Below are 20,108 nucleotides of genomic sequence, written 5' to 3'. Positions count from 1 at the left end.
TTTCTACCTGTTTCGAGCCAAGACTATTTCAAATGTTTTAAATAAACCTCTGAACTTGGCACTCTACCTGCATCTTATAGAGAGTCACTGGATGGGACACACCTTTATGGTGTAAGGGGTTGATGATTTCTTGCATAAGAGCTTAATGTGGAATAAAGTTATGATTTCAAATAGAATATCATTACTTTCATTTTGACTGAGAAGTAGACTTTGATTCGTTGGTATTTTATGGTGAGGCTGAGAAGCAATGCAACGAGGAAACAATTAAACTATTACATTTAAGGATACTGCGATTTTTATATCACTAAAACACACGTGTGTTAACACACGAACCGCCTAAAGTGTGTTAAGACAATTGCGCTTTAAAAGTTTGAGAAGCAATACAATGAACGGTCTCAGCGCGCCATCTAGTGGTCAGTATACTTTAATGCTTCATAAAACGTCCTGATCAGGGATAAAGCTTCGATAAATTCACCCCTTTAACAAAATGTAAAATGAAAGTATTTTAAAATGTGCGTATTTACTTTCAGCAATGAAAATTAATCAGCTACACTTACTCAAACACTGGACCTATGTAGTATTTTGAGAGAACATCAAGTAAATGGTTCATTTTTCAGCTACGTTTCAATGAAATATTGTAGTTTTAACAGTAATACTTATCTGAACATTATACTCGTTATCCAAAATAATCCAAAGCCTGGCTCTCAGTCATTTATTCATTCATGAAGGTAAAACCTTTTTGTGATTAAAGATTCTTTATTAAATAAATTTTGGGGGATTTTCTTAGCCTTGATAATATTTTAATGGTTGAAAGTTTATTGCAACTTTTTAGTAGTTAATCAGTGTTTTATTCTTGCAATCTGGGGACAAAGTGTTCAAATGACCACAGCTTTAAGGTGCATATCCAAAGAATCTTTTTATTTGATGTCAGTGAAGCAAACTAACATATTTACAAAGCACAACAATTTAAAAGCACGGAACAATGACTCACCTTTGCGCTTGTCTGTTATTTAGTTAAGAGTTCGTCAAATTCACATTTATATTAAATTATGCTCATTAAAGTAGCGTTATAGTGCATGAGAGCTTCATAAGGAGGATCTCAGGTGGGGGAAAAACAACGTCAGGAGATTCTACTTTCCAGGCTTTCACTGTAGATTATTTCCGATCAGCCAGCCTCTGTAGGAGGGCGATGACTGTGTCCTGTTTGGAGGAGAGCAGCTCCAGGGCCGTGGCTATCCTTCCTAGGGACTCGGACATTCGCACCTCCCTCCTCTCGCGCCTCTTCTCTCTGGCTTCAACCCTGCGGCGAGCCACTCGATCGAGGTAGGCCTGCTCCTCCTGTCGCTTCAGAATCTCCTGGAACATAGTGCAGCCGCCTTGCTCCGCTTTCGCCTTCTGGTTCTGTCCTTCAGTTCCAGACACAGTTGTTGTAGACAAAGAGGTGGCAGCAGAGGAAGTGAGGCAGGAGGACGTGAGGGGGAATGAAGAGGAGAGGCCGAGGAGATTCTGGCTTTGGGTGAGCGATGTTGTACTCAGGCGAAAAGGGATGACACCTGATGAGATGGATGGAGCTTTGCGGCTCGTGTAGCCCAGTGTGTTGAGGTCTGTGTTACTGGCGGAGATGAGGGAAGGGGATGTGGTGGCTGTTTCTGTAAAACAAGGCGAGGTGATAAAAGAAGGAGCCGGCACAATGGTGGCTGGGTGAATACTGGTAGTAACAATGTCACCATTGAGGACGATCAGGGGCTTGTGGTCTGGAGCATTAGCTGAGCTAATGGTCGCTGCAGTCACCGACGTACTGGCAGCGCTGCCAGCACTGGAGCCCAGACTTACTGAGTCCACACCACCAGCACCAGCACCAGCAACAGCAGCAAAGTCACTGCTAGGACGGATGATGGTGGACGTCGGCTGTGGAAGCTGCAGGGGCTTTGCAGCGATCTTAGCCAAAGGAGCAGGCAGTGTAGAAACCGTGCTGCCGCCTTTGTTTCGTTTGTTGTTGACGATCTGAGTGCCAATGGTGTCGCAGAGGGTGGCGTCCATCAACTAGAGTGGAACAAGACACACACAAAGATATGGAGAAAGTACACCAATGAATACATCAAACAGCATTGTAATCCATGTCTTACAAATACCAGTTAACAATGTAACCGTATGCTGTCTTAAACCTTGTTACTTTATGTTATAATCCTAGTTATTTCTGCTGTACTTCCTCACAGTTGTTCAGATTAAACATCCCTGTACAAGAAGAGTAAGGATTTGGGGGTGACAGGGTCATGGGCAGCCAAGGGGGACTGATCAGGCCGGGAACGAAAGCTGGGCCCATGTGGTCTGATCCAACAGATGAGCTACTGTAGCTCCAATTGCAAAAAAAAGTTAATACTAATTCTGATAGAAAGGTGTCAGAATACACAGTGCATCACAGTTTGTTGCATATGGGGCTGCGTGGCCACAGACCAGAAGGTGCCCTGGTCTGAGAGGTCTAGTGGAGCCCATGGTCAGGGATGTTTTGGCAGCAAAAGGGGAAAAACACAATATTAGGCAAGTGGTTATAATGTTATAGCTGGTGGTATATCGCCAACAGCAGAAGAATGCTTCTGATTTCTAGCCAGTAACCCTGAGTTTTGAATTTTGTAAGATAGACTAGGCCTGTACTCTACATCGACCACACCTTCCAAAATATATAAAGCAGCCGTTTCTTCTTTCTGCACAATTTTTATATATATATATATATAGACACACACACACACACACACACACACACACACACACACACACACACACACACACACACACACACACACACACACACACACACACACACACACACACACACACACATTATCCACAGATGCAGAGTGCAGCTGTTAAACTCTGAGTGGATGATGATTATTGATGGCTGCGTTTGAGGTCAGTTACATTTGTCCTGAGGGGAAATTCACATTTCTACAACTGGAAATTTCAAGCGTCTCACTCTATAGTATGTCCAGCTGTGAGGTTTACTTAAATCAGTACTTAATGTCAGCAACTATTTTTTATCCCCAGGTTTGTCTTCCCGTTAGACTCACATCAAAGAACTCCCAAGACGTCTTAGCATGTCCCGTCTCCCGGCTGCGGTCTTTAACCCTCTTGTATGTCACAATGAGGTTGTTCCACTTGCGACGGATTTTCTCAACAGGCAGTATGTGCCCCTTGGAGGCCATCTCCTCTTGGACACTCTGGAAGAGCTGCGAGCGTTCCCGAGTCTCATAGAGACCCCAGCGACGCCCGACGGCCTCAATCAGACACAGAACGGCTTTGGAAGAGAAATCCGAGCCAGAGCAAAGCGTCTTCTCGGAAGGAGCAGGGGGCATTACTGAAGCTGGGGGAGAAAGAAAGCCACTTGTGGTGTCACTTCATATGTAAGATAAATGGGTTAAACTGGGGAAAATCTTATATGCATACAGTTGTTATCAAATGTTTAGATCCACTCATCATGGGCGTGAATATCCTGGTAATTCTGGAATTTTAATGATTTCTTTGAACTGCTTTTTCAGGGTAGACTTACTGCACAAGTTTGAATTTATTTTGGATTTTATCTAAAACATCTAAAACACACAGTCAGTAGTAAACATACAGGTGCAAATATATAAATATACTCAATTAATTCTTTTAATAAGTGAAAATTCTATAAAGCTTGAGAAAGCTATTAGTGACTGACTATAACTGGTAGTTTCCCTTTGCCATCATGAAAAGGATTTGTTTGATAGCACTCACAGGTTTGAACAATACAAGACACTTATGTACAGATACCAAATACTGTGCATAAGTGTGAGTTATTTGGATGTGTCAGCACTTTGCTAAGGTCTGGAAAAAGACCCAAACTGTCAACCTCAAATGAGAGAAAAGTGGTCAGGATGTTTAGGAACAATCCAGGAACAACCAGTGCTCACACACCAGCATCACTGTCCACAGTGAAACGAGTTTCACATTGCCATGGACTGAGAGGGTGCCGACCAAGATAAAAGCATCTGGTCAAAAATCCGCACCTTCAAGCTTATCTGAAATTTGCAGCTGCCCACATGGACAATCCAAATGTCTTCTGGAGAAAAGCTTCGTTGCCAGACGAGACAAAGATTGAGCCACAATCAGGTATGTTTGGAGGAGTAAAGGTGAGGCTTTGAAATCTAAGAGCCCTGTGCTAGCTGTCAAGCATAGTGCTGGTAGATTCTGACTCTGGGGCTGTTTTGCTACCAGGGGTAAATCAGGATTTGAGGTAAAACCTGAAAATAGAATCTCCAGTTCTGTCCAAGTTTGAACATACAGTTGAAACTTGGACCCAGTTGAATGTTCCAACTGGACAATGATCCCAGGCACACAGATAAACTGGTTTTGGAATAGATACAGTAGACAAACATTAAGCTTCTGGGATGACCTTCCCAAAGCCCCGACCTCAACCCTGCTGAACTTCTGTGGACAACACTTAGAAGCTGAGTCTGTGCCACGAAACCAACAGATTTAAATGAATTCTACCAATTCTGCAAAGAAGACTGGTCAAATATCCAGCCAGGATTATGTCAGAAGCTTGTTGATGGCTGGTCGAGGTGCAAGTTGCAAAGAGACATTAGTGGGGGTGTGTGTAAATATTTGAGCCCATATGTAATGTTTGATCCTGTGTAGGTTGATGAGTGGATGTAAACCTATGACCACAACTGTATTTGCAGATACAGAAAAACTGCATTTTCTGCATCTGTAATTCCTAGTGAGAGATTTTCAACATTTCTGTTTTCCCTCTTGTCGTTGGTTTGACGTGTGCGGGGGTTAGTTTCAACAGCCAGAGTCAGAATTTAGCAACATTTGATGAGCTATCAAACACCCCAACAGATGCCCATCAAATCTGATCAAAACACACACAATCCCAGTGATGCAGAAACTTTATTAATTGTGAAGGATAAGAACTGAATGGCTAAGACTTGAACCCTAGTTTTTGTGGACTTTTTCAGGTGCATGAAATAGGCACAAAATACATGGTGTATCAAAAAGAATCATCTGATTTCAGAAGGCTATATGTTTTTTTTAAACTATTAGACATAGAAGCTTCCAGTAAATTTTAAAATGCAAATGTAAAGTTATATACACAAAATTTACAATGTTGACAAGTGCTTAATATGCCCACCTCCAGACCAGCAGCCAATTTCAAAATGCTTTAATTCCACAATCATTCACCTAAAGAAACACGTAGTGGCTGCAGTGACTCCAGACATGCTCATGGGATGAGTTTGACATATGCTGTGTATCCACGGGGGGACTTATTGAGCACTTGTGCACACTGTAAGTTTATATTCAGCCATTACTTGCATAAAAGTATAGCCTTTTCTTTTCGATGCACCCTGTGTAATAGCATTTCTATGCAAATGATTAAAAAATGACATGTTTGAATTTTTAGGTTATTCAAATTCCTTTTAACAGTCATGAGATTTAATGTGTATATGTGCGGATACATCATATCATCATTTTATATGAATTATTAAAAGAGGTTAATGTACGCAAGTGTTGCCAGTTATTACTTCTGCCAGAAAGACTTCGGTCAGTCAGGTTATGTGTTTTGTTACATTCTTGCTGGTGCTCTCCTCTCACTTTGAATCTTACTTACCTGGAGCTATCTTCAGGTATGTTTTTCCATCTCCAGATGTGGTGAAGAAACGCTCTGTGCTAACAGGGTCTGATGACAGAGCAGATAAAAGCTACATAATCTACTGAAAAGCAACAGATTCTGAGTGGCCATTAAGAAAACAAAACAAAAAAGGAAGCAAATAAACGAGGCCGAATGGCCATAAATCATCTCAGGTGAGCACTCACACAGTAGTACAGGAGTAGTTGTCGTGGCAGCTTGCAGCTCTGTGTCAGCCAGCTCCTCTGCAGTCTGTTCCCCTCCTCCTCCTCTGCATGCGGTATCTCCGCAGGGCGCAGGCGACTCCTGCCTGCCCAAAAGCAGCGCAGATGCATTTTCATCCACCGCTTCAGTTTTCACATGCAGCGCTGCGACGTGGTTGCTGCCTCCTTGCAGATCTCCCTCCATGGCTGACACAGAAACAGAAAAAAAGGGAAAAGGAGCAGGAGCTGAAGGGAGAGAGCTTGTATTGTCTGCGCAGGCGTTGAATTGAGGAGAAAGTTTGGAGATCTCGGCTGTTAATCGATGATGCAGACTTCAGCGTGAAGTCGTGCAGCCAAAGTCATGACTGATTTAGCTGTGAGCGTGATGGACAAATGCCACCCCCTGCATGTTTTTCCGTGAGGGGCACGGAAATGGCTGCGCTGACCACCTCAGCTCAGCCGACGGATGCGCAGAGCGGCTGCGCAGCTCTCAGCAAGGATTTGCTGCTGGCAACCGTGATGGTGACGTCAGCTGACCGCACGTTTGGCACATGTTTAGTAACAAAAAACCAAAAAATAATTTTCAAAATAAGAAAAAAGAATCCGGATTTAGCTGTCAACGTGCCAACGTAGGGGCAAATTCTGCACGTTTTATTGCATTAATAATAATAAATATTAATAAATTAAAATAAATAATACTAAACGAGGTAAAAGAAAAAATGCATTTTATTCTTTTATGTGTTATTTGTGGCGTACACAAACAAACATTTTATTTAAAAAAAACCCCACATGTTACAGATAACAGTAAAAATAAATTGAACTGTAGTGACAATAGTCCTCTTTGGACCAACACATTCAGATTTTAATGGTATATAACATCAGTTATATGTGAAACAAAGTTAGGGCAAACAAATGAAACTGGGAGCAATATATACATATATATAATGATCATTTTAACTTGACTTTTAAATAGGACTAGAGCTGTTTTTGGTTTCAGTGCACAAAACTGGAGAAAACATTATTACAAATCCCCTTTAGACATTTGTCTTTGTTTTCAGTGTGCATTTTGTATGTAAACAACATACACTACGGAACTACTTTATTTAATATTATACTGTAATGGGTTGTACTATGATGAGGATTATCCAATAATAGCTTTTCCATTAGTTGCCAGCACATGAACATAGAGTATACTGTATTTGACATTCATACTGTGTGCAAACACTGATATCTAGTTACATTTTGCTACAGTGCCATCGCTGTAACACCCGTTTTTGATTGTTTTCTCAGCTTTGAAGTGTTAAAAACTGTCACACTGGTTCGAAGTCACTGATCTTGGATGTTGAAAGCCTTCTTAAACTCGCTGTCAAATAACTCCCTCAGTTGGTTGCCGATGGCAAGGATTTCTGGATTTCCCTGAAAAAGAAAAACAGCGATTGTCATTATGTTATTTTCAAAACTTCTGTTCTGTTTAAAAAAAGTTGTGTTTGTAATCCTACAGATGTGTCAATGCACCTTTAAGGACCTACAGTAATTGAGGGGAAAAAAAACAATGAGCAAACACTTGGCGGTGGTGGGAAGGAAGAACTCCCTTTTAACAGGAAGAGACTTCCAGCAGAACTGAGAATAAAAGACAGTAAGACAAAAGTTTTCTATTTGAGATCCACTGTGAAATTGCAGGTACCCATGAAATTGGTCAGACCAGGACCCCCAGGGACCCAAATGCAGAAGAAGCACTGCATGGAAGCAAAGGTGAAATAGATGGTAGTTGTTTTGATTATGCCTTGTAAAAGCTGAACAAGGCAATTTGACTAAACTTTGAATGGCAGTCAGAAGAAAGTGAAAGCTTAAAGTCCTGAAAACATTTAACAACACAACACACAGAGTCCCAAGTCCCAAAAGAGATACAGAATCACATTTTTTGTCACTATAAGGTGTAATTGAAGTTTCCAAAACTTGCAGTGAATGTAATCTAATTCTTCTTTTTTACATGCAGATGCAAACCTTTTAAAACCATATAAAAAATAAAAACAAGCACTTAATAGACTATTGAGAGCACTGAATGCCATTATCACACTTTCACTAAGAGTTTCTTACCCGGTTGAATGTCGCACAGTTGGCAAAAATAAGCTGGACATCAGAAACAAACTCGCCGACAGTTTGATACTGTTTCTGCTGGAGTTTCTCTGTTACTTTGCCCAGCCACATCGGACTCTTGATAGAAGTGCTGTAGTTTGCCAGCTGTGGGTGAAAGCAGACATCCAGAAAACCAGAGTATTCTAGTCAGAGTTTTACACATATAGTGCTGTGAAAAAGTATTCGCCCCCTTCCTGACTTCTTAGCTTTTTGCAAACTTGGTACACTTACATGCTTTACATCAAAGCTAATTTTAATTTTAGGAAAAGAAAATACAAAATGTTGTTTTTAAACACAGAATTCAGGTTCACTACTGTTCCAAATTTTCAATTTGTGGATAATGATTCTCACAATGGTTTGCTTGAGTCCCAAAGCTTTAAAATTGCTTTGTAACACAGACTGATCAATGTCGATGACTTTGTTTCTCATCCGTTTCTTTAGATCGTAGGATGTTTTGCTTTTTGAGATCATTTTTCCTACTTTTCTCTTTCAGACAAGTTCCATGTAAGTGATTTCTTGATTCAACAGGTCTACCAGCAATTAGTCCTTGGTGCTGCCAGTGAAGCTGAACTGGCTAGTTACCGATTTAACAAGGGAGAGCGGTTACTTTTCACACAGGGCCAGGTAGGTTTGGATTGCTTGTTTGCCTTAATAAATGAAATCATCATTTAAAATCTGCATTTTGCGTTTACTGAGCTTATTGTTGTCTAATATGAAACTAACTGATGATCTGAAGTGTGACCAATATGCAAAGGCTAAGATAGCTCACGTTTTCAGTGCACTGCACTTTAATTTCTATGAATGTTTTAAAACTTGATTCTAATGAATAAAAATTGCTTGCTTAAAAAATACTTACATAGCCCATTGGGTCTGGAGAAAACATTTGCTCCTCGTCAGCACTGCGCAGACTCAGGAGGAGATACTGGCATTGCTGTAGATGAAACAACAGAGGGGCAGGTCACAGCAATGTCACAGGGAGACGGGTAGTTAGATGGTTACATGGACAAAGTTGTAGACAGAGAAAATTCTCACCATCATGTGTTGAGATATTTGCTGAGACATCACTGCGTTCACGTCCAGCTGGTCAAGGCAAACGTGATTGGCTCTAAAAACGCAGAATGTGCACAACCAGGGGCTGTCGTCGCTGCACACACATACACACACAGATATATATCAGTCTTAAAAATATAAACCCTTTTGATTGTTGTTTCAATCAGCTATATCCTTTTTATTTTTATCAGCTGAATGTCTTAGCTTCATGTTATCACATAAAACAGGTACATTTTAAAAAAGCAGAACGTATGCCAGGATCATATACAGTAGTGTGTAATTCAATACAATATACATGGATAATAGCAGCACAAATGTTGTTTTAGTAGAAACTGTCCACCTGACTTCAGCTAGTACCAGTTTTAATGTGAAGGTGAAAAATATTAAAACAAAAATCAAATGAAATGATGTTAAAATTTAACGCTGAGCAAGAATTTAGTTTACAGAACTAGAAGATCTGGAGTAACACTCCACTTATTTGGACTCATGGTACAGGTCAATTTGCAAATGTCCTGTTTTGTTATCTACCAGGTCCAGAAGGAAATATCCTTAGCTCCTTCACTCTCTTTGCCAGCTGGCACCTAACTTTGTCTTTTCATCATAAGACTGTCAGTTTGTTTGGGAAAAAGTACTTCTACTTAAACGACGGAAAAACAATTAAGCAAGTGTGCTATTTTACACTTGCTTAATTGTTAAGAAGTTCACAGACAGCACTGTGCAAAAGTCTTCAGCCACCCCTCATTTAAAAAAAATATTTTTCTGGGAAATAAAGGGAAATAGGGCACGGTGGTTAGCACTGTTGCCGCACAGCAAGAAGGTCCTGAGTTCAATTCCACCATCAGGCCGGAGTCTTTCTGTGTGGAGTTTGCATGTTCTCCCCGTGTTTGCGTGGGATCACTCCGGGTACTCCGGCTTCCTCCCACCGTCCAAAGACATGCAGCTTGTGGGGATAGGTTAATTGGATAATCCAAATTGCCACTAGGTGTGAATGTGAGTGTGAATGGTTGTCTGTCCCTGTGTGTTGGCCCTGCGACAGACTGGCGACCTGTCCAGGGTGTACCCCACCTCTTGCCCTATGACAGCTGGGATAGTCTCCAGCACCCTCTGCAACCCTGAAAAGGATAAGCGGAAGCGAATGGATGGATGGATGGATAAAGGGAAATAGATGCAGAGATTTGGAGAATAATTTTTGACTGTCTTTAATTCGGTTTTCTGTCAAGCTGATCACACACTGCTTCACTAATGTTGAAGTCCGAGCTCTGGGGAGGCCAAGACTGTGTGTGGTGGTTTTGTTTTATGTTTTTTATTCAGGTATGCTTTTACTGCATTGGCAGTGTGTTTGTGATCACTGTCATGCTGAAAAATGATGCTGCTCCTGATGAGATGCTTTCCAGATTCCATCTGACCGTACTTTTTTGTGTTTATAATTCCTCATTTTCACAAGACTCCCAGCACCACTGGATGAACTGCATCCCCAGAGCCTCCACCATGTTTTACATTTAGCTGTAGATGTTCAGTGTTGGACCCTCTCATCCTCCTCCATAAATAAGACAACGATTTGGACCAAAAATATCAATGACATTATTATATAAGACCTTTTGCCACTAAATTTCAATCCAGTTCTTGTGTAAACTGGCATACCTCAGCCTTTCCCCCCATTTTCCCTTTGTTTAGTGTGGATTCTTCAGTAAACCTGGAAAACTGTTGCTCCAGGCCAATTTAAAATATTACAAGAAAGTCTGGTTCATTGAAAGAAAATCATACAGAAATGAGAAGTGGCTCGAGACTTTTGCACAGAGCTGTAGGGATATTCATTAGTGCTGCTTTAAAATGCTGAGTTCAGTTCAGTTGCAGGACTGTATAATGGGAGCATTTCTTTCACCCTGTTAAAGCTGATTAGGTTTCTTTCCTGCCAATGCATTCTGTGTTGATACGACAAATTCATGCAGGTTTAAAATATAAGAGACTCAAACAAAACATACAAAAGGACAAAAGAGAAACAGCTGATTTGAAAAATATTTTTTAAATGGCTGCTCTCCCAGTAAGGCTCACTTCAGAATGATGTCGTCCACATGTGGCAGGTGGCATTTCTGGTGGAAGGATCGTGGGCATTCCTCGCACACTACCAGCTCTTGGTCTTCTTCTTCATTTTTACAGATGCAACAGTCGTCATCGTTTTTCTCATTCTCCTGGCAACACAGACAATAAATCACAGAAAATCTGTTTGTACACAAAACTGCTCCAAAGCGCCTTTCAGACCCAGGAGATGTAAAATTGCTGACTTCATCAAACGGTAACTTATAACTGCCATCTATAAATTAAGAACACAGCACCGCCACAGCACACATTCACAATAGGTAATCGGCCATGCATGAGGCCATGTTATTACTGTTACTTTTGAGAGGCCACATCTCACGTGTGGTTACAGTAATGCATAATCATAAACACTTTAGTAGATTTCAGCCAGTAGGTGAGACCAGACTTTTACTTATAGCTAAATGAAATAGCTTAAGTACTGTAATGGAGAGTGATGGCTTCATAACAAATTATTTTTCATCTGCGTAGTGACAGTGTAACTGCAGATCTATCTGAAGTGAAGATGAGACTCACTGTCTTTTACTTTTTTATTAATCCTGTAGAATTTAATCCACCTCTGCTGTGCCTTGTTGGTAAATGAGCTCTCTTTCTTTGGAAGCACTCATGGATTGATCTGTAGGTATATAAAAACTCAGAGGAAGGGACTACTGCAATCGGCTGCATCAAGCTTCAGCTCCTATTAAAGTTTTGTCAAAACCAGGATTAGGCTGAATCCATTATTGGTCAGACTCATTAATCTGACCTGTCACAGATTTTTCGTTTAATGCGGTAAAGGCTTTGCCACGTAAAGTCCATTTTTAAGGCCCTTCAGTGTCTGATGGATGTGAAATTGCACAGCAGAGTGAATAATGAAAAATCCAAAGGTATTTTGGAGATGTCCGCGTGCTCCTCTGGTCAGCGTTGGTGCGGAAATGTAGAAAGGTCTTAATTTTTAGACTTTAATCCATTTGCAAGCATTTTTTTACAAAGTTGTGCTCTGTTAAAAGCAACAAGTAAATGTCTGGTCTGACCCACTGAATGTACAGTAAAGTGACCGAGGGCAGAGAATATCCATTAAGTTGCTGTCAGAAAGAGAAGGAGTCCCACTCCTGTATGTGATGTTAGGCTACAAATACAACTAAACTCTAAATTGGGGTTGGAATCGCATATTTCTGCACCAGAACAAGATAACTGAGAGAGGAAAAAAGTTTCTTGTTTGTCGAATTATACTACAGATTTAGAGAGACAGATTTTGTACTATTTAGAAAAAACAGCATTGTGCAAGAAAGTATTTTTCAAACCAGTGTAGCATGAGGAAATGCCACTTGTCTGAAACTTACCAGGTCTTCAGGATCTGGTTTACACAGAGGGCAAGCACACAGAAGGGAATGAATCTTCAAGATCTCTGCCTGAAAGAGACAAAGTAACAATGTATTCATTTTTCAATCATAAGTTCTCACTTTTGGTTTAACAAAGCTTATAACGCTCATATTGACTAAAGTTGCTCTTGGGTTTACAGGTGAGACACAGTTTCATGCAAAAAAAATTGTTAAGTCCTGTAATTTTTTGGGCACGAGTGGCAACTTCAAAATTATAATTCAAAAAGATCCTACAAAACCAAACTGGCACTGACCCAATTCATTTTTCCTGAATTAGCCCCTAATTGTCTTTATATTCTTTATTATTTGTTCATTCTCTATAGCTGGTGTTAATAGTAACAGAAGAGTCTTTGGTTCTGCTGTACGGTGCTGAAACATTGATGTGCATTTGGTGTGTGCTTAGGGCTAACTGTGGTTGTTCATCAAAATGCCACCACATGTTAGCTTTCTGCATTTGGATAGGGATGGGTATCGTTTAGGTTTTATCCGATACCGGTGCCAAATCGGTACTTTTGAAACGGTGCCGGTGCTCAAACCGGTGCTTAAAGAATGGAGAACACAAAATTGGTCCAAAAACCTCTCATGTTCAGCTGTTTTTTGTAAAAATATAACAATGTTAGCCTTTTCTGCAGCTATGGGGCATATATGGTATCACTCTTGGCTGGAAGCAGTGCTTAAACAATGGAAAAAACACAAACTTTGTCCTAAACCTCTCATGTTTAACTGTTTTCCACTTTTTCTTTGGTCATTTTAGCCTTTTTAGCCAGGGTGAAGGGAGTATCTGCCATCAAACAAGAAGACAGCCGCATGTAGCTATGATGATGTTTGCTAGTTCACCTTACATGCATTAATGTAATAACGTGGTTAGCCTACTCAACGTAAATTAGCTACTCACGCAGAAAAGAACGGCTGCTGCTGCCTTCATCATCCGTCATCATTTCTGCTACACTGGCAGGGCTAGGGGCCAGGACTCTCCTCTTCGTGTTTTTGGGGGATGTTGCATAACAGGCAACCCACCCGCAGTAGATGCGCTCGGTGTGAGGTCTCGCAGCAAGCTATCAAATACGGCGCATTTCTGGGCTTTTAAAAAAAACGCTATGCGTCGCCAGGTGTTTCATCGGATTTGAGGTGTTACCTCCTTTGACAGTATCAAAGTATCAGCTTAAAGCACTTGTTGCAGGCTGCTGAGTTTGCATATTTTGCTATGAAGTACAGCCAGACTTTTGACCGCTTCGCCTTGGACATTTTTAATCTGTAGCTCTGCTCTAACAGAACGTACGTACCTAGCCCCGCCTACTATCCTCGGAAACGTAAAATGATTGGCTAGAATCTAAAGTGTATCACAGCTCAGGAAAAAAAAGCACCGAAATAAAGCACCGAAATGTGCGCTGCTTTTCGGTCTGGTTACTACCGTTTATGTCAGAACCGGTGCCATCATGGCACCGGACACCGGTACCCATCCCTACATTTGGATATATATTTTTACCATATTAGCTGCTTGAAGATTGATGACCGCAAATAAATATGAGTCAAAATGTAAAGATTGTAATCTTGAAGTGTAATTTTCCTCCCTCATTCTCACAGAGTACCTCACAAAAGTACCCAAAGGCGTAGAGATAAGTTGCGGTGAACTAGGAACCTGCAGTGTAAACACACCTCCATGAGAGCACTCAGAGGTTTTCCATCCCATCTGATGTCTTTCTTCCAGGAAACATTTGTCGGACCAGATTCCTTACAAAAGTCCACTGGGGTCATCCAGCTTGTCTCAGTACGAATACTCTTGCCAAGTGTCCCTAGAGGGAGAAAAACATTTTGAGAAGAAAGTTCCTACAGCTTAACTAAAATCTTGTACGGAAGCCCCAAATGCAATTTCATTGTTCTCTGACAATGACAATAAATAAATAAATACCAAATACTAAATCTTTCCATTTAATTCAATTCAAAGTAGCATTTAGCAGCACCTGGATGCTACTTATCCTCTTAATTCCAATGGATGTAATCAGAGTGTACTTTGTTTTTTTAAAGAACTGTTTAAACTTTTTCAAATGACTGTATCTGTATCACAGTACATTCTTTTTTTAAGATACCTGATGCAAAACGTTTTTTGTGTAACGTCCCAGCTAAACCACCACATGTAACTTTGAACACTTTGGTGTTGGAAAGACCAGCCTCTGGCTGCTGCACCGTCTGCTCTTCTGCCTCTTCTTCATCTAAAACAGACACGTTATGAAGATAATATGTAACACAACCATGCGTATCTAAAAGAGCTTCCATCATAAATATTACACTGTAGAAACCAGCACCTGTGGTGGGTTCATCACTTGATGAATCCTGGTCTTCCTCGTCATCTTCTTCTTTCTCCGACTCTAAAAAAGAGGATTTTATCCATGAAAACAAGCGGGAAAGAAGCTTGCCTTGCCTGTGCATGTTTGTCTTACACATGTATATTTTAAATTCAGAGTTTTATGAATATAAATATGTGCACGATATTAATAGAATGCCAGAAAAGATTTTAGTGACAATCATTATGCTCAGAGAGAAACTAGAATCACTGCCTCGCGGCTGTATGCCTTCACCCATTAATATTCTTGTTTTTCATTTTGGATCTTAATGGTAGCTGTTCCTCATCCAAGTTGAGGGTCTAAGGAGAAACAATGTTGTTTTCTGTACAGATTGGAAGCTCCTTGAGGCAAATTTCAGTTTTCTGATATAAGGATACAAAAATAAAATTGTTTTGACTTCAGTTCGTTGGGCTTTTCCAGTTCTGCTCTGTTTCTATTATACTGGAGCATAAAGGGGGGAGGGTTATAAATGTCTGCAGTGCCTGCCTGCCTCAATTGATGCCATTAGTTTTAAATGCTTTAATATTTAATGTGAGATAACAGAAGCTCTTGTAGCAGCCAGTGGGAAAGTGGGCTTATATGCTGTTAAGAACACTCACGTTTGATAAAAATCGGTGTTTTTGCAGTAATAGAACAAACCTGTGGTTGCTTCTTCGAGTGAGAACAATATTTTCTTGGCCTAGCAGCAAAAAAAGAAGCACGTGGCTTAGATTAGAAAAAAATAAAACAAACTAATTTACTTCTGAGTAAGAAATACCCTACCAGTCAAAATCTGGACACACAATTTTCATGTAATGGTTTTTCTTTACTTTTACTACTTTCTACATCATAGATACAAACTGAAGACATCAAATATATGAACCAAGATCAATGGGATTATGTAGCAAAGAAAAAAAAGATATATAACTCTAAATATGATTTCTATTTTAGATTCCTCAAAGTAGCCACCCTTTGCTTTGTTGACAGGATTGCAAACCTTTGGCCTTCTCTCAATGAGCTTCATGATCGAATCACCTGAAATGGTTTTCATTTCACAGGTGTGACTTGTCAGGGTTCATTTGTGGATCAGTTGTGTTGTGCAGAAGTCAGGTTGGTACACAGCTGACAGCCCTCTTTGACAACTGTTAGAATTGATATTATGGCAGTGTCCCCAAAAGCAGTCACAAAAACCATCAAGTGCTACGATGAAAGTTGCTCACATGAGGACCGCCGCAGGAAAGGATGCCCAAGAGTCACCTCTGCTGCTGAGGATAAATTCATCCGAGTCACCAGCATCACAAATTAGAGCGCAGATTAATGCCACACAGAGTTCCAGTAGCAGAGACATCTCTACATCAGCTGTTCAGAGACTGCATTAATCAGGCCTTTATGGTCAAATAGCTGCTAAGAAACCACTACTGAGGAAAATCAACAAGCAGAAGAGATTGTTTGGGCCAAGAAACACAAGGAGTGGACATTAACCAGTGGAAATCTGTGCTTTGGTCCGATGAGTCCAATTTTGGGATCTTTGATTCCACCCGCCATGTCTTTGTGCGATGCAGAAAAGGTGAACGGATGGTCTCTACATGCATGGTTCCCAAGTTGAAACATGGAGGAGGTGTGATGGTGTGGGGGGGCTTTGCTGGTGACGCTGTTGAGGATTTATTCAAAATTTAAGACACACTGAACCCGCATAGCTGCTACAGCATCATACAGCGACATACCATCCCATCTGGTTTGCGTTTAGTTGGACCATAACTTTTTCTTTAACTGGACAATGACCCCAAACACACCTCCAGGATGTGTAAGGGCAATTTGACAAGAATGATGGAGTTCTGCACCAGATGGCCTGGTCTCCACAGTCACCTGACCTAAACCCAATCCAGATGGTTTGGGATGAGATGGAGCGCAGAGTGAAGGCAAAAGGGCCAACAAGCACTCAGCATCTCTGGGAACTCCTTCAAGACTGTTGGAAGACCATTTCAGGTGACGACCTCATGAAGCTCATAGAGAGAATGCCAAGAGTGTGCAAAGCACAAAGATTAAAATAAATTATAAAACAAGCTTTGAGTAATTTCACACTTTTTTGTTTACTACATAATTTCACGTGTTCATTCATAGTTTTCATGCCTTCAGTGAGAATCTGCAATGTAAATAGTCATGAAAATAAAGAAAAACATTAAATGAGAACGTGTGTTCAAACTTTTGAGTGGTCGTATATACATCTGTTTTTACTTTTTTATTTCCTCCTTTGTAGGCCACTGTTTTCAGGTGACCCTCCTGTGAAAAATGACAAAAACAAAATAAGTGAAATTCACACTGGAAACTGCTGGAACATTGATCAAATAAGTTCAGATTTTCTTTTTGACAAACCTTTATAAGCTTTCCCAGCGGCGTCCCCCCACATCGAATGCTCAGCTTCCAGTTCTTGCAGCTCTGCTTTCCTGCAAACCTCTCAAACTCACCTGGAGCAAACCACTGCTTATTAGCCAGAATGCACTTCTCTCCTAAGAGATGCAGAGGAGGAGGAATTCAAAGAAATGTTTTACACACGCAGAGTTTAAATCTCAGTCATAAATGATCTCTTGTTATCTCCCAACTGCCGCTTTTTCTAGCTTGTACATTTTTCTATTATTTCACAGCTGTTGAACAAAGAACATGCAGCTGCAGTAGACTGCAATGCAACAATGAAAAGACTTTGCTTATCTGACCTTTAGCCAGTTTGTCACGTTGTAGCGTTCCCGACATCTGTCCGCACGTCACAGGCAGCTGGGACTTGTAGAGGGGCCAGGTCCAAATTTCACCCTTCTCTCCCTTCTTCATGGGAGGAGCTGAGAAATACAAAATGTTATAAATGCCGATTCAAACATGCTGCAGTGTAGTCAATATACATGTTGTGGCTTTGGAAAAGACATGACCACATTCCCTCAGACATCTTGCAGTGAACGCTGCAGGTGTAGAAGCAAGAAGGGCTGTGGCTATGCTCCAGTTTTATAGAACTGAGTGAGGCCTGTATCCATCTTGGCAGGGAGTCAAACATGTTCCGGTTCATACTGACCACTTGGGAGGTACCTTTCCACGGATTCAGGAGAATGATTGGAAGAACCAGAGTTCCTTTTTTGAAGTTGGTCAACTGAAGGTTAATGTAGAGCTTGATTATTGTGGTATTCTCCACCTGCTATAACACTATTTACTCAGATGGAGTAGAGGAGCTGTAATGGTGTAACTTTGTACAAAACATCAGAGAAGAGACAATTCCACTTCCAACATAAAGAGAAAGTAATGAACATATGACAACTCTATGCAGTCCTGTGAATAACTCGAGCCCACAGTTCATTGAGGTTTGCGGACATTTGTTTATGCACAGCTGTCTTAATTTCCCACCACACCAACATTTCAATCACGTTGAGGTCTGGACTTTGACCAGTCCGTCGCAACACCTTCATGCTCTGCTAGTTTAGCCATTCTGTTGTATATTTGCTGCTGTGGTTGGGATCATTGTCATATTGCATGACCCAGTTTCAGCCAAGCTTTAACTGTCAGACAGATGGTCTCACATTTGACTCGAGGACACTTTGGTATACGAAGGAGTTCATGGTCGACTCAATAATGGCAAAGTCCAGGCCCAGGTCCACCAAATGATCATCCCTTCACCACATACCAACTGTGATTGACAGCTGAGGTGAGTTTTGGTTTTCTCTAAATGTGCATTATGGTCAAACATCTCCATTTGGTCTGATTTGTCCAAATGACATTGTTCCAGAAGTCATGTATTTGTAACCTTTCGAACCTAAGTCATGTTGCCATGTTCTTTTTCAAGAGAAGAGGCTTTGTTTTTGGTTGGGTCTAGCCTGGTGTAGAACCAGGGTACTTTACCCCAGTGAGAGCTGCTAAAGGTTAGAGGATGAGAGATGTCTTTTTAACTGTATAACTCCTGTTGGCATATAGTCACGCTGAGAACAGTAAAGCATAAGTGAGGAGTAACTTACTGAAACATATTTTCTTGGACTTCTTCTGAGCCGAGGTAGACAGGCCTGATGGGCCAGGCTGCTCATCCTCCTCATCACATATGCTCTTGCTATACTTCCTCTTCTTTTTCACTGAGTTTTCTTTCCTCACCTCTTCTTCTGAATGTTCAGTTTTTTCCTTTTCACCGTTGTCTTCCGTTTCAACTTTCTCAGGCAATTGTGTGTCAAAATGGTAAGACCCTGAAATTACATTGAAGTCCAAGAACATAATAAATATCTAATAGAGGCCAAACAACTTCTACAGGTCAATTTCAAAGTCTCAGTACATAGCATGCCCACTTGCTAACAAGGTTTTATATAGTCTAAATTACAACATATTAGCTGTTACAAGATGAGTCTTCACATAGACAGAGGTTCTCTTTGACTGGTTACAAGCCTATCAAATTATTTTTAGTCCTGCAAAGGCATTAATGCCACCACAAAACTCTCATCTTAAAGTAGATGACATATTATTCCTTTCAGATTTCTTTGGCCAATTCTTTGCTTTATCAATTAACTTGTCAGAGACACAAACATACTTATTATAAAGTCATTAAGAGCATCATGAAATAGAAATATCTTACCGTCCATGAGGCTTTTGCGCAGCATTTGCAGTTTGGGGTTGTGGCTCAGGACAGTTTCCTTGAAGGCACACTTCCAGAACAGTTTGATGTGCTCTGACTTTTTTTCCTCGAACCAGTCCAGGATATCATAAAGGCCCTTCTCTTTTTTCTTCATTCGACTCACCTTCTGCACACACAGTATCGAGAAAATTATTATTGAGCTGTTTAGCCTAGGATTCAGTAAGTAAATACCAACATACTGTCGTTTTCACAAAGTGTCTATGATAGTAGATTTAGAAAAAACTGCCCCTATGAAAAAAGTATGATGTTTATGTTTGCCACTCCAATAATGGTGATTGGATTGATTATATGTGATTATTTAGGAGAGGGCGTTTCCTTCTCTGAATAAGCTGCTGTTTTTTTGCGTAACAATGGGGACCTATATTTACGTAAGGTGGAGTACTGTGCAAAAATCGTGACCCACCTTTCATTACTTTATATTTTATTTCCAAGGAGACAGTCTTTTTTGTTTTTTTTAACCGGCCTTGATCAATAGTTTCAAAAATTATAAAGTTTTACTTTGGACATTGCCTCCTTTCTTGCCAATTTTCATTCCAGTCCTTGCATCTGACCTTTTTCAGAGGAATGCTTTTATTATTTGTTAAGCCACTTAACACTGACCCATGAATCATTCAAGCATAAAAAAATCCACCTAACTCAAGGGAT

General features: G+C 40.6%; 2 protein-coding genes across 2 annotated transcripts in view; both read right to left on the bottom strand.

The window, feature by feature from the left end:
• Positions 1-890: 890 nt before the first annotated feature.
• On the bottom strand, positions 891-6,511 carry LOC113021115 (uncharacterized). The gene is made up of 4 exons (XM_026165568.2): positions 5,836-6,511; positions 5,630-5,698; positions 3,066-3,358; positions 891-2,043 (listed from the first exon to the last, which is right to left on the bottom strand). The coding sequence occupies exons 1-4, from the start codon at positions 6,053-6,055 to the stop codon at positions 1,156-1,158; spliced, it is 1,470 nt and encodes a 489-aa protein (XP_026021353.2). The 5' UTR covers positions 6,056-6,511; the 3' UTR covers positions 891-1,155.
• Positions 6,512-6,558: 47 nt separating this feature from the next.
• sp100.1 (SP110 nuclear antigen, tandem duplicate 1) overlaps positions 6,559-20,108 on the bottom strand; it is a 14,641-nt gene continuing 1,091 nt past the window's right edge. The window contains exons 2-16 of the mRNA XM_026165566.2: positions 19,404-19,569; positions 18,802-19,020; positions 17,524-17,643; positions 17,186-17,319; positions 17,048-17,092; positions 15,473-15,512; positions 14,795-14,857; positions 14,579-14,701; positions 14,148-14,284; positions 12,453-12,521; positions 11,089-11,225; positions 9,019-9,130; positions 8,843-8,917; positions 7,948-8,091; positions 6,559-7,266 (exon numbers count right to left, since the gene is read on the bottom strand). Coding sequence (XP_026021351.1) covers positions 7,177-7,266; positions 7,948-8,091; positions 8,843-8,917; positions 9,019-9,130; positions 11,089-11,225; positions 12,453-12,521; positions 14,148-14,284; positions 14,579-14,701; positions 14,795-14,857; positions 15,473-15,512; positions 17,048-17,092; positions 17,186-17,319; positions 17,524-17,643; positions 18,802-19,020; positions 19,404-19,569 — 1,674 coding nt within the window. The 3' untranslated portion in view covers positions 6,559-7,176. The remainder of the gene's footprint in view (positions 7,267-7,947; positions 8,092-8,842; positions 8,918-9,018; positions 9,131-11,088; positions 11,226-12,452; positions 12,522-14,147; positions 14,285-14,578; positions 14,702-14,794; positions 14,858-15,472; positions 15,513-17,047; positions 17,093-17,185; positions 17,320-17,523; positions 17,644-18,801; positions 19,021-19,403; positions 19,570-20,108) is intronic.

This window comes from Astatotilapia calliptera, chromosome 4, assembly GCF_964374335.1.
Source record: "Astatotilapia calliptera chromosome 4, fAstCal68.1, whole genome shotgun sequence".
Lineage (NCBI taxonomy): Eukaryota > Metazoa > Chordata > Actinopteri > Cichliformes > Cichlidae > Astatotilapia > Astatotilapia calliptera.
The sequence above is the reverse complement of the archived record's forward strand: the minus strand, read 5'-3'. Positions and strand labels throughout refer to the sequence as shown.

Bases quoted from the DNA above. Each gene is read 5' to 3' on its own strand.
- LOC113021115 (XM_026165568.2), bottom strand. From the start codon at position 6,055: ATGGAGGGAGATCTGCAAGGAGGCAGCAACCACGTCGCAGCGCTGCAT. The intron at 3,359-5,629 runs GTAAGTAAGATT...TTTCTCCCCCAG, and splicing joins ATACCTGAAGATAGCTCCAG to CTTCAGTAATGCCCCCTGCT. The intron at 2,044-3,065 runs GTGAGTCTAACG...GTTCCACTCTAG, and splicing joins CGTCTTGGGAGTTCTTTGAT to TTGATGGACGCCACCCTCTG.